The sequence below is a fragment of the Ranitomeya imitator genome, chromosome 4 (assembly GCF_032444005.1).
Source record: "Ranitomeya imitator isolate aRanImi1 chromosome 4, aRanImi1.pri, whole genome shotgun sequence".
Taxonomy (NCBI): domain Eukaryota; kingdom Metazoa; phylum Chordata; class Amphibia; order Anura; family Dendrobatidae; genus Ranitomeya; species Ranitomeya imitator.
Window position 1 is genome coordinate 513314274 of NC_091285.1, and position 18009 is coordinate 513332282.

General features: G+C 44.0%; 1 protein-coding gene across 2 annotated transcripts; it reads right to left on the reverse strand.

Moving 5' to 3' along the window:
- Positions 1–332: 332 nt before the first annotated feature.
- Positions 333–12279, reverse strand: LOC138674230 (uncharacterized). 2 transcript variants are annotated; one of them, XM_069762126.1, is made up of 4 exons: positions 12110–12279; positions 3359–3449; positions 1465–1711; positions 333–1342 (listed from the first exon to the last, which is right to left on the reverse strand). In XM_069762126.1, exons 3-4 carry the CDS (start codon positions 1554–1556, stop codon positions 463–465), a joined length of 972 nt encoding a protein of 323 aa, XP_069618227.1. In that variant the 5' UTR covers positions 1557–1711; positions 3359–3449; positions 12110–12279; the 3' UTR covers positions 333–462. The 2 variants fall into 2 exon arrangements, with proteins under 2 accessions (XP_069618227.1, XP_069618228.1); XM_069762127.1 differs by lacking the exon at positions 3359–3449 and having other exon boundaries at positions 12110–12275.
- Between the last annotated feature and the right edge of the window lie 5730 nt (positions 12280–18009).

Consider the following 18009-nt stretch of genomic DNA (forward strand, 5'->3'; position numbering starts at 1 on the left):
AGGAAGAGTAGACTGGCAGGATGAGAGTTTGAAAAATTTTTCTTGGACCTTGTAACCAAAAATATTGTACCTTATTTTACCAAAGTTGTGTACCTGTTTGGATTTTACACAAAGTATTTTACCTTCTTTTACCAAAGTTGTGTACCTGTTTGGATTTTACACAAAGTATTTTACCTTCTTTTACCAAAGTTGTGTACCTGTTTGGGTTGTATTCAAAGTATTTAACCTTTACCCACAGTATTTAACCTTGTTTTACCCAACGTATTTTACCTTATAAATCTTATAAATAAATGAAAGACAAAATTTATAACCAATAAACTGTTTTATTAACACATTATTAAACAAAAATAATATTATAAGTTTAAATAGTGTGGGGTGGAGATAATGCTGGAGGGGCTGTCAGATTGGGACACTTCGACATTGGGAGTGTGGAGAGAGGAATGTGATGGTGCTGGTGAAGGATCAGTAGGTAAAACAGGTGAAGGGGTGGAGAAAAAAAGAGAACAGGTGGACATGAAACCGGGAGTAGTATTGGGAATTTGGAGGGGTGGAGTGGATGGATTGGGAGGCAGAAGAGGTGGTGGCTGGAGAAGAGGATGACGATGGGGCATAATGGGTGAAGGAGACTGGTGGTAGTGGGCACGGAGTGGAGGCGCGGACGATGTTGGTGGGAACTGATACAGGGCGGGATGTTGGTATGGGGCAGGATGTTGGCACGGGGCAGGATGTTGGTAGTGGCTGGAGGGAGGGACAGTGGCTGGAGGGGGGGGCAGGTGGAGTGGCTTGGGAGGTAATTAGCGCTAGAGCAGACTGGCACAATTGCATTACTTGCATCTGCTGATCAGTAGATAGCTTATCCATGCGCTCGAGTACCGACTGGAAAAATGTGTGGTTTGGAGATTTACTTGCATCTGAATACATCCTATCCAGGCGTGTGTGCAACTCAAGAATACTGTTGCTGAGCAAATTAAATCCTGCGGTCATTTGCTCAGACAGCAGTTTGAGACAGTTCTGGAAGGCTGCATTCAGATGCAAGAACTCGGGCGCATAGCTCTTTTCCTGACCCCTCTGCCGCTGCTGCCCAGAACCCACAGGTGTACTAGAGGTGGCAGCATTAGAGGGGTGGGGTAAAAGAAAAGCTATATCCTCACCAGTAGATTCATGCAACGCAGGCGGCCACGATGCTCCAGCACTGGTGGATGGGACCAAGGGATCAGATGTGAGGGAAGGCTGGTAAGGTGCAGATGGGCCCGGACTGTCGATGTGTCCCTCAGTGGCGGACTCCTGAGGGATCGCCCCAGAAGGGTTCAACACTGCAGGCTCCCGAGTGCTGCCGACAGGGCTGTGGAACAAAGAGAAAAAAATATATAATCAATATATTGATATAGCATGGCCCTGGCTGAAACCCCCAAAAACTGTTAGACATGTAAACATTTTTAATTAAATGGAGTGGGTAATATTTACCTTCTGCTCACCATCGTTGATCGGAGGAACGACAGGGCCCTTGCATATTTGTACTTGCTCTTGCGTCCTCCAGATCCACTCTGGGCCCGCATCTCTTTGTTGAACTCCTTCTTGAAGCGATCCCTGATTGACCGCCACCGCTTGACAATTCTCTCTCTCTCTCCCGATGACGACTGCCCTGACTCTCACACCAGCAACCTTGGGAGCCGCTTTGAGGACCTCTGGATCGAGCACCAGAATCAGGAGACTATGAGGAAAAAAATATTAAAAATTATGTGCTTGGATGTAGGCTTATGTGTTGTGTGCAGTGTGATGTCTATAATGATCAGTTTGTATGTGTTGTATGTAGTGTGATGTCTGTAATGATTAGTGATGGGCAAGCACTAAAATGCTCAGGTGCTCGTTGCTCGGGACGAGCAAATTGGAATACTCGGGTGCTCGGCCAGAACAACGAGCCCAATGTAAGTCTATGGGAGACCCGAGTATTTTTACCGCGATCCCCTCGGGGGTCCTTTTAAGGTCTAAAAACGTCTGAAAATGATGGAAACACTGCTCAAATGACACAGGGACAGCATGGGGATCGCCCCTGGAAGCATTCCTGACTCCTAGTTCACAGCTTTCATCATTTTTTCCAAGATTTATGCCATTTTTCCCGGTGCCACAAAAAAACACATGAAAACGAAACCAAAAAGGGTTTTGCTTGGAAATATGTCAAGGTACATCCTTTGCAGGTTAATGACTTGCCTGTAAGGCCAAATATTTAACCCCAGACTGAAAATTTCCTCTCCCACTTAGGCTAGTTCAGACACTGCGTTTTTGAAGCATTTTTCAACTTTAACATTGCTTTCAACCACTACAAATGCATTCACTGGGAAATGTCATTGTAACATTTAACTAGCTGGCGATGTGGTGTGTGACACATAAGCAGATCCATTTTGTTTCACATATGAAGGAGCGACTCTTAAAATCAGAGCCTATTTTTACTGGTGCATCAGGCGGCATTAATCTTAAAGAGCCCCATACTAGCAAAATTTTTGGGCTCCCTTGAGACTCCGCCCAGGCTCCACCCCAGCCCCACCTCCACCCCTCGAACTATCCACAGTCCCACCGCTCTCTCTTGGAAAAACTCCACTTCTCACCTATCACACATGAACAGTTCGCATCACCAGATCACACATATAGCCGGCAGCCTTTGTTTTAGCCAAAAGATGTTTCTTAAGCCGCCACCATAACACGGTAGACACTTTTGACTGGGCCCTACTCTACTGTAACCTACTAAATATTTGTTAAAATATGCAATACAATTTAGGTATATTTTTATTTATTTTTCAATTTTTAAAATGACCAATAATATCACATACAAGGAACAAATACCACAACACCATGACCAGACCACATATTACCACCACAGTGATCGAATAATATCACATACAAGGAACAAATACTGCTACACCATGACCAGACCACATATTGCCACCAGTGACCGAATAATATCACATACAAGGAACAAATACCAACAGACCGTGACCAGACCACATATTACCACCAGTGACCAAATAATATCACATACAAGGAACAAATACCACCGCACCATGACCAGACCACATATTACCACCACAAAGTGACCAAATAGTACATACAAGGGACAAATACCAAAACACCATGTCCAGACCACATATTACCACCACATAGTGACTGAATACTACAATACTGATCAGTAATAAAAAAAAATACAATACTATCACCATAAGTGCCATTATACACAGGAGATCTGTAATTAGTATGCAGTGTCTGTGTACAGGTAATACATTGATCACTGGTGACATTATACACAGGAGCTCTGTATATAGTATACAGTGTATAGTTTCAGTGTATAGGTAACACACTGACTTACCAGTGACGTCTCTAGGTGAAGTCCTTCATCTTTGTTTTTCATCTTTCATCCAGCACAGACGGCCGTCACTTCTTCCAGCGAGGGCTCGTCTCTGCAGGAAATAACAGTTATCTCGAGCTCTGCTTGCAGAACACATTAATTAATTTTTCCCAACTTCTACATTAAACCACATGAAGAAAAAAAGGCGACATAATATCACTCTACACAGTGTTGTGAATTCCGCTCTTGGGCTCCCTCCGGTGGTTGTAAGTGGCACTTTTGTGAGTTCTGCTCTTGGGCTCCCTCTTGTGGTTTCAAGTGGTATGGCTGCTCCTTGGAGTTAGCTGTCTTCAGCTGCTTCCACTGATCGTCTTTTCTGCTCGGCTATTTATGTCTGCACTGTCCTTCAGCCAGTGCCACTTGTAATTGGTTCCTGGTTGGATTCACATCTCTTTGGAGTTCCCTGTTATCCTGACCAGTTCATCAAAGCTAAGTTTTTGCTTGCTCTTTTCTGTCCATAGTTTGTGGACTTATCCATTCTGTGCTTTCTATGTTTGTCCAGCTTATCAGTGTGAATTTATTCTGTCTTGCTGGAAGCTCTGGGAGGCAGATTTGCCCTCCACACCTTTAGTCAGGTGTGGAAATTTTTTGTAAACTCTGTGTGGATTTTTGTAGTGTTTTATACTGACCGCACAGTATTCCATCCTGTCCTATTTAGCTAGACTGGCCTCCTGTGCTCATCCTGGTTTCATTCTGTGTATGTCTTTTTCCTCTCCACTCACAGTCATTATTTGTGGGGGGCTAATCTATCCTTTGGGGATTTTCTGTGAGGCAAGATAGCTTTCCTGCTTCTTTCTTTAGGGGTATTTAGCTCTTAGGCTGTGACGAGATGCCTAGGGAGAGTTAGGAGCATTCCACGGCTACTTCTAGTGTTGTGTTGAGCTTAGGGACTGCGGTCAGTACAGTTACCACTTCCTTCAGAGCTCGTTCCATGTTGCTCCTAAACCACCGTATCATAACAGTACAAGTGGCCGAAAATGAATTAAATGCATCTCAAAAGAAGGAAAAGAAAGTTCTGAACCATTTTTTTTCTGTGCTCTGGTTTATTTTTTTTTCCCTTTTTATATCTGGGTGGTTCAGGATTTATGCTCTGGCATGGATGTTCAGGGTTTGTTTTCTCGTGTGGATCAACTTGCTGCACGAGTACAGAGTATCCAGGACTACGTTGTCCAGACTCCGGCTTTAGAGCCTAGAATTCCTACTCCTGATTTGTTTTTTGGGGACAGATCCAAGTTTTTGAACTTTAAAAATAACTGCAAATTGTTTTTTGCTTTGAAACCCCGTTCTTCAGGTGATCCCATTCAGCAAGTGAAAATCATCATATCCTTGCTGCGTGGTGACCCTCAAGACTGGGCTTTTTCTCTTGAAACAGGGGATCCGGCATTATTGAATGTAGACGCATTTTTTCAAGCGATCGGATTATTGTATGACTAACCTAATACTGTGGATCATGCAGAGAAAACCCTGTTGGCCTTTTGTCAAGGTCAGGAAGCGGCAGAATTATACTGCCAGAAATTTAGAAAATGGTCTATGCTCACTAAATGGAATGAGGAGGCTCTGGCTGCTATTTTCAGAAAAGGTCTTTCTGAAGCCCTTAAAGATGTTATGGTGGGCTTTCCTACGCCTGCCGGTTTGAGCGAATCTATGTCTCTAGCTATTCAGATTGATCGGCGTCTGCGCGAGCGCAAAGCTGTGCACCATATGGCAGTGTCCTCGGAGCAGAGTCCTGAACCTATGCAATGTGATAGGATTCTGACTAGAACAGAATGGCAGGAATTCAGACGTCAGAATAGGCTGTGTTTTTACTGTGGTGATTCTACTCATGTTATCTCTGATTGCCCTAAGCGTACTAAGAAAGTCGCTAGGTCTGTTACCTTTAGTACTATACAGCCTAAATTTCTCTTATCTGTGACCCTGATTTGCTCATTGTCGTCCTTTTCTGTCATGGCATTTGTGGATTCAGGCGCTGCCCTGAACTTAATGGACTTAGAATTCGCCAGGCGCTGTGGTTTTTCCTTGCAGCCTTTGCAGAGCCCTATTCCTTTGAGGGGCATTGATGCTACACCATTGGCCAAGGATAAACCTCAGTACTGGACGCAGATGACTATGTACACGGCCCCAGCACATCAGGAAGATTGCCGTTTTCTGGTGTTGCATAACCTGCATGATGTTGTTGTACTGGGTTTTCCATGGTTACAGGAACATAATCCGGTGCTGGATTGGAAAACTATGACTGTGACTAGTTGGGGTTGTCAAGGGGTACATAGTGACGTTCCTTTGATGTCAATTTCCTCTTCCCCTTCTTCTGCGGTCCCTGAGTTTTTGTCGGATTTCCAGGAGGTATTTGATGAGCCCAAGTCCAGTTCCCTTCCACCACACAGGGACTGTGATTGTGCTATTAACTTGATTCCTGGTTGCAAGTTCCCTAAGGGTCGACTTTTCAATCTGTCTGTGCCAGAGCATGCCGCCATGCGGAGTTATGTTAAGGAGTCTTTGGAGAAGGGGCATATTCGGCCCTCTTCGTCACCATTGGGAGCGGGTTTCTTTTTTGTTGCTAAGAAGGATGGCTCCTTGAGACCCTGTATTGATTATCGTCTTCTTAATAAGATCACGGTTAAATTCCAATACCCCTTGCCTCTGCTTACTGATTTGTTTGCTCAGATTAATGGGTTAGTTGGTTTACTAAGATTGACCTCCGAGGGCATATAATCTTGTTCGTATTAAACAGGGTGACGAATGGAAAACTGCATTTAATACGCCCGAAGGCCATTTTGAATACCTTGTGATGCCATTTGGGCTCTCTAATGCTCCATCTGTGTTCCAGTCTTTCTTGCATGATATTTTCCGCAATTATCTTGATAAATTCATGGTCGTATATTTGGATGATATTTTGATTTTTTCCGATGATTGGGAGTCTCATGTGAAGCAGGTCAGGATGGTGTTCCAGATCCTTCGTGATAATGCTTTGTTTGTGAAGGGGTCTTTTTTGGGTTTTATTTTTTCTCCCTCGTCTATAGAAATGGATCCTGTTAAGGTTCAAGCTATTCATGACTGGATTCAACCCACATCTGTGAAGGGCCTTCAAAAATTTTTGGGCTTTGCTAATTTCTAGCGCCGTTTCATTGCCAACTTTTCCAGTGTGGTTAAGCCCCTTACTGATTTGACGAAGAAAGGCGCTGATGTGACGAATTGGTCCTCTGCGGCTGTTGAGGCCTTTCAGGAGCTTAAACGCCGATTTACTTCTGCCCCTGTGTTGCGTCAGCCGGATGTTTCTCTTCCTTTTCAGGTTGAGGTCGACGCTTCTGAGATTGGGGCAGGGGCCGTTTTGTCTCAGAGGGAGTCTGATGGTTCTTTGATGAAACCGTGTGCTTTTTTTTCCAGAAAGTTTTCGCCTGCGGAACGCAATTATGATGTTGGCAATCGGGAGTTGTTGGCTATGAAGTGGGCGTTTGAGGAGTGGCGACATTGGCTTGAGGGAGCTAAGCACCGCGTTGTGGTCTTGACTGATCATAAGAATCTGGTTTACCTCGAGTCGGCCAAGCGGCTGAATCCTAGACAGGCTCGATGGTCTCTGTTTTTCTCCCGTTTTGATTTTGTGGTCTCGTATCTTCCGGGATCTAAGAATGTTAAGGCTGATGCCCTCTCTAGGAGTTTTTCACCTGATTCTCCTGGAGTCCTTGAGCCGGTTGGCATTCTTAAGGAAGTGGTGATTCTTTCTGCCATCTCCCCTGATTTGCGGCGGGTGCTTCAGGAATTTCAGGCTGATAAGCTTGACCGCTGTCCTGTGGGGAAGTTGTTTGTTCCTGATAGATGGACGAGTAAGGTGATTTCTGAGGTTCATTGTTCAGTGTTGGCTGGTCATCTTGGGATTTTTGGTACCAGAGATTTGGTTGCTAGGTCCTTTTGGTGGCCTTCCTTGTCGCGCGATGTCCGTTCTTTTGTGCAGTCCTGTGGGATTTGCGCCCGAGCCAAGCCTTGCTGTTCCCACGCTAGTGGGTTGCTTTTGCCTTTGCTGGTCCCTGAGAGGCCCTGGACGCATATTTCCAAGGATTTTATTTCGGATCTTCCTGTTTCCCAGAAGATGTCTGTTATTTGGGTTGTTTGTGACCGGTTCTCTAAAATGGTCCATCTGGTACCTTTGCCTAAGTTGCCTTCCTCCTCAGATCTGGTTCCATTGTTTTTTCAGCATGTGGTTCGTTTGCATGGCATTCCGGAGAATATTGTGTCTGACAGAGGTTCTCAGTTTGTCTCTAGATTTTGGCGGGCCTTTTGTGCTAGGATGGGCATTGATTTGTCTTTTTCTTCTGCGTTTCATCCTCAGACTAATGGTCAAACTGAGCGAACTAATCAGACCTTGGAGACCTATTTGAGATGCTTTGTGTCTGCTGATCAGGATGATTGGGTGTCTTTCTTGCCGTTGTCTGAGTTTGCCCTTAATAATCGGGCTAGTTCGGCTACTTTGGTTTCACCTTTCTTTTGTAATTTTGGTTTTCATCCTCGCTTTTCTTCTGGGCAGGTTGAGCCTTCTGATTGTCCTGGTGTTGACTCTGTGGTGGACAGGCTGCAGCAGATTTGGACTCATGTGGTGGACAATTTGACGTTGTCTCAGGAAAGGGCTCAACGTTTTGCTAACCGCCGTCGGTGTGTTGGTCCCCGGCTTCGTGTGGGGGATTTGGTTTGGTTGTCTTCTCGTCATGTTCCTATGAAGGTTTCGTCCCCTAAGTTTAAGCCTCGGTTTATTGGTCCTTATAAAATTTCTGAAATTATCAATCCGGTGTCTTTTCGTTTGGCTCTTCCAGCTTATTTTGCCATTCATAATGTTTTCCATAGATCTTTGTTGCGGAGATATGTGGTGCCCGTTGTTCCCTCGGTTGACCCTCCTGCCCCGGTGTTGGTTGAGGGAGAGTTGGAATATGAGGTTGAAAAGATTTTGGATTCTCGTTTTTCGAGGCGGAGGCTTCAGTATCTTGTCAAGTGGAAGGGTTATGGTCAGGAGGATAATTCTTGGGTTGTTGCCTCCGATGTCCATGCCACCAATTTGGTTCGTGCTTTTCACTTGGCTCGTCCTGATCGGCCTGGGGGCTCTGGTGAGGGTTCGGTGACCCCTCCTCAAGGGGGGGTACTGTTGTGAATTCCGCTCTTGGGCTCCTTCCGGTGGTTGTAAGTGGCACTTTTGTGAGTTCTGCTCTTGGGCTCCCTCTTGTGGTTTCAAGTGGTATGGCTGCTCCTTGGAGTTAGCTGTCTTCAGCTGCTTCCACTGATCGTCTTTTCTGCTCAGCTATTTATGTCTGCTCTGTCCTTCAGCCAGTGCCACTTGTAATTGGTTCCTGGTTGGATTCACATCTCTTTGGAGTTCCCTGTTATCCTGACCAGTTCATCAAAGCTAAGTTTTTGCTTGCTCTTTTCTGTCCATAGTTTGTGGACTTATCCATTCTGTGCTTTCTATGTTTGTCCAGCTTATCAGTGTGAATTTATTCTGTCTTGCTGGAAGCTCTGGGAGGCAGATTTGCCCTCCACACCTTTAGTCAGGTGTGGAGATTTTTTGTAAACTCTGCGTGGATTTTTGTAGTGTTTTATACTGACCGCAACAGTATTCCATCCTGTCCTATCTATTTACATAGTTACATAGTTATTAAGGTTGAAGGAAGACTTTAAGTCCATCTAGTTCAACCCATAGCCTAACCTAACTTGCCCTAACATGTTGATCCAGAGGAAGGCAAAAAAAACCCATGTGGCAAAGAGTAAGCTCCACCTTGGGGAAAAAAATTCCTTCCCGACTCCACATACGGCAATCAGACTAGTTACCTGGATCAACGCCCTATCAAGGAATCTAGTGTAAATACCCTGTAACATTATACTTTTCCAGAAAGGTATCCAGTCCCCTCCTAAATTTAAGTAACGAATCACTCATTACAACATCATATGGCAGAGAGTTCCATAGTCTCACTGCTCTTACAGTAAAGAATCCGCGTCTGTTACTATGCTTAAACCTTTTTTCCTCCAAACGTAGAGGATGCCCCCTTGTCCCTGTTTCAGGTCTATGATTAAAAAGATCATCAGAAAGGTCTTTGTACTGTCCCCTCATATATTTATACATTAACATAAGATCACCCCTTAGTCTTCGTTTTTCCAAACTAAATAGCCCCAAGTGTAATAACCTATCTTGGTATTGCAGACCCCCCAGTCCTCTAATAACCTTGGTCGCTCTTCTCTGCACCCGCTCCAGTTCAGCTATGTCTTTCTTATACACCGGAGACCAGAACTGTGCACAGTATTCTAAGTGTGGTCGAACAAGTGACTTGTATAGAGGTAAAATTATGTTCTCCTCATGAGCATCTATGCCTCTTTTAATCCATCCCATTATTTTATTTGCCTTTGTAGCAGCTGCCTGACACTGGCCACTAAATATGAGTTTGTCATCCACCCACACACCCAGGTCTTTTTCATTGACATTGGCTACCCGCAACAGGAAATAACATCTACTTTTCAAGGTGATTTTTCTAACGTTTTAAATATTTCTAGTTGTAATCTTTCAGTGGAATAATTGCAAGTTCTTTCTCTGGGACTTAAATATGCACCGGATCAACGGTTTGACCTGTTTCATACATTAATGGACGTTAACAGATTCATTCGTAACCTAACAGTTAAAAGACATTCCTTTGGACAGGAATCGGTTACAACTGTGGGTGTTTCTGCTGTTCAGAATGAATATTGTGATCTCATATTTAATGAACAATGTCTATTGAGAAATTTGAACGATCTAAATAATCTCAATGTATCCATGAATAGAGATGTAAATCAAGCTGAACAATTTAACACAAAAAATCCATTATTCTATCCCATTCAATCGAGAGTGGATTGCATGGACAGATTTCAAGCTGTTATTGAACGGGATTTGAGATCCCTAGATATATCTGTTCAGCAGAAAACATGTAAAGGTAATCTCAATTTGAAGCAGCGTAAAGCTCTTCAAGAAATCAGAAACATGGACGAGATCACTATAAAAAAGGCAGACAAAGGTGGTTTAATTGTAGTGATGGACACATCGACATACAAAGATCAAATTAATTGTCTGCTCAGTGATAGTACAACATATAGGAGATTGCCTTCAGATCCCACACTTTCTTTTAAGAATGAATTGTTTAGCCTAGTAGATGATGGTGCAGCTTTGGGTACACTAACTAAAACGCATGTGGAATATTTGAAGGTGGGTCACCCTATTATACCTACGATGTACGGCTTGCCCAAAGTGCATAAGGGTACTACACCTCCTCCAATGCGTCCTATTATATCCGGGATGGGTTCCCTTATGGAACATTTAAGTCAATGGGTGGACTCTTTGTTGCAGCCTCTTGTCATGAGAGTTCCAGGATTTCTGAGAGACTCAAGGGATGTTTTGCACCAACTTTCTAATACTGTATGGAGTGACAGTTTTCATTGGATAGGCTGTGATGTCATCTCTCTTTATACATGTATTCCACAGAATATTGTCATTCAAGCGCTTGAATTTCATCTGCACAAATATAGCAATTATACTATTGATTTGTGCAATTACATTATGCAAGCTATCTATTTTCTGATGACTCACAATTATTTTTCTTTTGACCAACAGTTTTTTCTCCAATGTAAAGGAGTCTCTATGGGAGGTAAACATTCACCATCCGTGGCCAATTTGGTCATGTCATATTGGGAGGAATTGTTTCTATACTTGGACTGTAATCCGTTTTTGTTGGATATATTCTGGTATGGCAGATACATCGATGATATGCTCCTTATTTGGAGTGGCGATGTATCTGCCATACCGGAACTTTTGAGTTATTTTAATTCCAATGAATTCAATCTTCGTTTTACCTGTAACACTGATTCACATGTAATTTCTTTTTTAGATCTGACGTTGCGTGGTATTGTAGGTGATGTTATCACCACTTCCACATATTGTAAACCATTGTCGGGTAACAGCATCTTGCATGCGTCTAGTAGCCATCCTGGACATACTATTAAGTCTATACCAGTAGGTGAATTAACCAGGATAACTAGAAACTGCAATGATGTGGGTATTCTCAGGCAAGAAATTGATTCGTGTTGCAGGAGACTAGAAAAAAGAGGCTACACTAATTGGTCGCTTGATAGAGCTAAAAATATAGTGAAAAGGAAAAAACGGAGCGATATGCTCTTGCCAAAAGATAAGGAGAGGAATTCTAATCAAAATCAAAAGATATTTTGCTCTATTAAATACAGTCCTCAATATAATAGTATTAAATCTCTTATTCTAAAAAACATTCCTATTCTATATGAGGACGAAATTCTTTCCAAGATTTTGTCTTCAGGGTGTCAAGTGGTTGCAAAGAAGGCCACCACTTTATCTGACATTCTTTCTCCCAGTTTTTTCAATTCTGGTAATGTCTCTCGCACCTGGTTATATCATACAGGTTTTTACCGCTGCGGTGCCCCTAGATGCCGAACATGTGCTCACTCTGTTGTTGCACATTCTTTTCATGATAGCGACAACAGACAGGAATATAGAATTCAGCAACTTATTAATTGTAACAGCAGAAATGTGGTATATATGATAACATGCACAAAATGCAAACTGAGTTATATAGGTTGCACTACTCGTACGCTTAAGATCCGTATTTCTGAGCATATTACTGACATTGTTGTCTCTACTGATAGTAATCGCTCCATGTCTTATGCCTCTAAGCATTTTATTACCTGTCACCAGAGGAGCACAGCATTTTTCCGGGTTGTCGGCATTGAGAAGCTTGCGATTTCAGCCAGAGGAGGAGACTTCAAAAGACGCTTAATGACGTGTGAAGCTTACTGGATGTTCTGCCTTAACACTTGCTATCCTGCGGGCTTGAATGCTCGCAAAGAAATCATGTTCCACTATTAAGATATCAACATTGTTTAGTTTGCATGTAATGTTTGATGCACTTGTATGTTAATTTTCCTCTTTTTCTGTTATTTTGATGTTTTTATTGTGTATATTCACTTATGTGTCAGGTGATAGTTTTACTCACTGTGATTTGTCACAGCTGCTATTTAACCATACTGTCATGCATAGTGAGCAGCTTTGAAAAAGAACTCATTGTTCGAAACGCGTAGCGTGCTGCTATTCATTCTCCTGTGAACCATGTCATTGGACTTTGGATTTTATCCTCAATAAATCTTGATATTTTTGGAAGCTGGATTTTTTTTTCCTGTTTGCCTTATCGTTCCACGTGATGACTGCACGGTATCCGGGCTTCCCCACAATAAATGCCTAATAGGTGAGCTGGTTTTTCACTATTTTTCCTTTTTCATTGATGGTTTTGCCCAGAGTTTTAGAATTAAGCACATAATTATACATCTTATTACTTCTACCCAAGTGCATGACCTTACATTTATCCCCATTAAAGCTCATTTGTCATTTATCAGCCCAAGCTTCTAGTTTACATAAATCATCCTGTAATATAAAATTGTCCTCCTCTGTATTGATTACCCTGCAGAGTTTAGTGTCATCTGCAAATATTGAAATTTTACTCTGAATGCCCCCTACAAGGTCATTAATAAATATGTTAAAAAGAAGAGGGCCCAATACTGACCCCTGTGGTACCCCACTGCTAACCGCTACCCAGTCCGAGTGTGCTCCATTAATAACCACCCTTTGTTTCCTATCCCTGAGCCAGCTCTCAACCCACTTACACATATTTTCCCCTATCCCCATTATTCTCATTTTATGTATCAACCTTTTGTGTGGCACCGTATCAAAAGCTTTTGAAAAGTCCATATACACTACATCTACTGCGTTCCTTTGGTCCAGTCCGGAACTTACCTCTTCATAGAAGCTGATCAAATTAGTCTGACATGAACGGTCCCTAGTAAACCCGTGCTGATACTGGGTCATGAGGTTATTCCTCTTCAGATACTCCAGTATAGCATCCCTTAGAATGCCCTCCAGGATTTTACCCACAGTAGAGGTTAAGCTTACTGGCCTATAGTTTCCGAGTTCAGTTTTTGTTCCCTTTTTGAATATTGGCACCACATTTGCTATACGCCAGTCCTGTGGTACAGACCCTGTTATTATGGAGTCTTTAAAGATTAAAAATAATGGTCTATCAATGACTGTACTTAATTCCTGCAGTACTCGAGGGTGTATCCCATCCGGGCCCGGAGATTTGTCAATTTTAGTGATTTTTAGACGCCGCTGCACTTCCTGCTGGGTTAAGCAGGTGACATTTAATGGGGAATTTTTATCACTAGTCATTTTGTCTGCCATGGGATTTTCTTGTGTAAATACTGATGAAAAAAAGTCGTTTAGCATATTGGCTTTTTCCTCATCCTCATCCACCATTTCACCCAGACTATTTTTAAGGGGGCCAACACTATCATTTTTTAGTTTCTTACTATTTATGTAGTTAAAGAATATTTTGGGATTATTTTTACTCTCTCTGGCAATGAGTCTCTCTGTCTCAATCTTTGCTGCCTTGATTTGCTTTTTACAGAATTTATTTAATTTTTTGTATTTATGTAATGTCTCCTCACTACCTATTTCCTTTAATTCTCTAAATGCTTTCTTTTTGTCACTTATTGCGCTCCTTACCGCTCTATTTAGCCATATCGGTTTCCTCCTATTTCTAGTATGTTTATTCCCATACGGTATATACTGTGCACAGGTCCTATCCAGGATGCTAATAAATGTCTCCCATTTTCTTTGTGTATTTTTATGTCTCAGGATTTCGTCCCATTTAATTGCACCAAGATTCTCTCTCATCCGTTGGAAATTTGCCCTCCTGAAGTTTAGTGTCCTTGTAACCCCTCTATTACACATCTTTTTAAAGGATACATGAAAGCTTATTATTTTGTGATCGCTTTTTCCCAAGTAACCCCCAACCCTTATATTTGCTATGCGGTCTGGCCTGTTGGTTAATATTAGGTCCAGCAGTGCCCCTCTTCTTGTTGGGTCCTGAACCAGTTGTGAAAGGTAATTATCTCTCACAGTTGTCAAAAACCGATTACCTTTGCTGGAACTGCAGGTTTCTGTTCCCCAATCTATTTCAGGGTAGTTAAAGTCCCCCATAATAATGACTTCTCCTTGAGTCGCAGCTTCATCTATTTGCTTTACGAGGATATTCTCCATTGCTTCCATTATTTTTGGAGATTTATAACAAACCCCTATCAGTAATTTATTATTTTGTCCCCCTCCCCTTATCTCCACCCACAGGGATTCTACATTTTCATTAAATTCACCTATGTTATCACGCCGGATGGGTTTTAAGGACGATTTTACATATAGACACACCCCACCTCCTCGCTTATCTGTACGGTCATTTCTGAACAGGCTATAGCCCTGCAAGTTAACAGCCCAGTCATGGCTCTCATCCAGCCACGTTTCAGATATCCCCACCATTTAGCTAGACTGGCCTCCTGTGCTCATCCTGGTTTCATTCTGTGTATGTCTTTTTCCTCTCCACACACAGTCATTATTTGTGGGGGGCTAATCTATCCTTTGGGGATTTTCTCTGAGGCAAGATAGCTTTCCTGCTTCTTTTTTTAGGGGTAGTTAGCTCTTAGGCTGTGACGAGATGCCTAGGGAGAGTTAGGAGCATTCCACGGCTACTTCTAGTGTTGTGTTGAGCTTAGGGACTGTGGTCAGTACAGTTACCACTTCCTTCAGAGCTCGTTCCATGTTGCTACTAAACCACCGTATCATAACAACACAGTAACAGGACCGCCTCCCCCATTTAAAACAGTATACTAAAAAAATAAAATAAATACATCACTGCAGTAATAATATCCCTTAATTAGCCCCTATGGTAGTAATATTCCCCATCCTAGCCCCTGTGTGTCTCATTCCTGGCTTCAGCCATATGTTCTCCCATCCTGCCCACATGAGTATCCATTCTGCCCCATATGATCTCCCCATCCTGCCCCATCTGTCTCCATTGTATCCATCCTGACCCATGATCCTGCCCCATCTGTCTCCAATCCTGCCCCATCTGTCTCCAATCCTGCCCCCAGTGTCTCCAATCATGCCCCGTGTCTCCAATCATGCCTGGTATCTCCATTCTGCCCCATGTCTCCAATTATGCCCGTATCGCCATTCTGTCTCCTATGTCTCCAGTCATGCCCTCATGTCTGCAATCCTGCCCAGTGTCTCCAATCATGCCCCGTGTCTCCATTCTGCCCCATCTGTCTCCAATCCTGCCCCATCTGTCTCCAATCCTGCCCCATCTGTCTCCAATCCTGCCCCCAGTGTCTCGAGTCATGCCCCTAGTTTCTCCAGTCATGCCCCTAGTGTCTCCAGTCATGCGCCGTATCTCGCATTCTGCCCCATGTCCAGCATTCTTCCCCCATATCCACCATTCTTCCCCCATGTCCAGCATTCTGTCCCCATGTCCAGCATTCTGCCCCATGTCCAGCATTCTGCCCCATGTCCACCATTCTGCCCCCATGTCCAGCATTCTGCCCCCATGTCCAGCATTCTGTCCCCATGTCCAGCATTCTGCCCCCCATGTCCAGCATTCTGTCCACATGTCCAGCATTCTGCCCCCCATGTCTAGTATTCTGTCCCCATGTCTCACTGTCTGGCCTGGGCCCCCCGGATCGCCGCTCTGAATAAAAAAAAAAAAAAAAAAAAAAGTTCTTCTTACCTTGCCGCGCTCCTGTGGCGGGCGAAGCTCCCTCCATGCAGCTGAAGTGCGCACTCGCCGGCGACTGACAATGACGTCAGATGCCGGCTACATGCACGCAGCGGCTGATGTCAGCTGCCAGCCTCCGATTGGCTAGCGGCTGTTAACTGTTGACGTGCGGGCGTGGGCCCGCACGTCAATAGCGTAAAAACTGCCGCAGGGCCGCTAAGGGCCCGGTTTAGCCTGCCGGTAGGGGCCCGGTGAGCAGATGAGACGGGGCCTGATGCGGGCCCCCCTCTGCCCACTGGGCCCCATACGCCAGTCAAGGCAGTAATGCCCTGATGGCAGCCCTGGTTGTAGCCTATGCTGTGAGTGGATGGGCTGCCAAGAATTACTACGCACCACAATACCCCTGTCATAAGATGTCCAGGGGGGAGTCCTGAAAAAGTGTTACATTGAATTCAAGACCTGCCCTGCTACCAATAAGCCTTTGAACCCACATAGTGGATGGACCCATGAAAATCCACTTCACAATATGCATTTTGTACTCCGTACTCCTTTGTTTTACACATTGGCGGCAAGGCCAGCCCTGCTGCATAGTCAGTGATATGCACCCCATTAGGCCTTGGAACCCACATAGTGGATGGGCCCATGAAAATCCACTTCACAATATGCATTGCGTGCTCCTTACTCCTTTGTTTTATACATTGGCAGGAAGGCGAGCCCTGCTGCATAGTCAGTCATATGCACCCCATTCGGTCTTGGAACCCACATAGTGGATGGGCCCATGAAAATCCACTTCACAATATGCATTTTGTGCTTCATACTCCTTTGTTTTATACATTGGCAGGAAGCAGAGCCATGCTGCATAGTCATATGCACCCCATTAGGCCTTGGAACCCACATACTGGATGTGCCCAGGAAAATCCACTTCAGAATATGCATTTTGTGCTCCATACACCTTTGTTTTACACATTGGAAGCAAGGCCAGCCCTGTTGCATAGTCAGTCATATGCACCCCCATTAGGCCTTGGAGCCCACATACTGGATGTGCCCATGAAAATCCACTTCACATTATGCATTTTGTACTCCCGTACTCCTTGGTTTTACATATTGCCGGCAAGGCCAGCCCTGCTGCATAGTCATATGCACTCCATTAGGCCTTGGAACCCACATAGTGGACTCTATCAAGAACTGCCATCCCGCTCCGGTCACCCCCACTTTCCACACTTATAGAAACATACAGGCCATTAACACCCAGAAACTTATGAAGAACTTGCAGTCCTCATTGGCCCCAATCTCCTCCATCTCATGTCCTGATTCTGCTCTGAAGTATTACAATGAAACCCTGCAAAGTGCCCTGGATGAAGCTGCACCTCCTATACATAGAACAACTCAGCACAGACGGCAACAACCGTGGCACATGCTGCAAACACGTTTCCTGCAGCGGTGCGCCAGGTGTGCTGAACGTCTGTGGAGAAAATCTAATCTACCCGAAGATTTCATCCATTATAAGTTCATGCTAAAAACATACAACTCTGCCCTTAAAGGGAACCTGTCACCTGAATTTGGCGGGACTGGTTTTGGGTCATATGGGCGGAGTTTTCAGGTGTTTGATTCACCCTTTCCTTACCCGCTGGCTGCATGCTGGCTGCAATATTGGATTGAAGTTCATTCTCTGTCCTCCATAGTACACACCTGCACAAGGCAAGATTGCTTTGCACAGGCGTGTACTATGGAGGACAGAGAATGAACTTCAATCCAATATTGCAGCCAGCATGCAGCCAGCGGGTAAGGAAAGGGTGAATCAAACACCTGAAAACTCCGCCCATATGACCCAAAACCAGTCCCGCCAAATTCAGGTGACAGAGTCCCTTTAACCTCTCCAAACAAACCTATTTTAACACCCTCATCACCTCGCTGTCCAATAACCCTAAACGTCTCTTTGACACTTTCCAGTCCCTACTCAACCCAAGAGTCAAGGCCCCAACCACGGATCTC

Bases quoted from the DNA above. Each gene is read 5' to 3' on its own strand.
- LOC138674230 (XM_069762126.1), bottom strand. From the start codon at position 1,556: ATGCGGGCCCAGAGTGGATCTGGAGGACGCAAGAGCAAGTACAAATAT. The intron at 1,343-1,464 runs GTAAATATTACC...TTTGTTCCACAG, and splicing joins TCAACGATGGTGAGCAGAAG to CCCTGTCGGCAGCACTCGGG.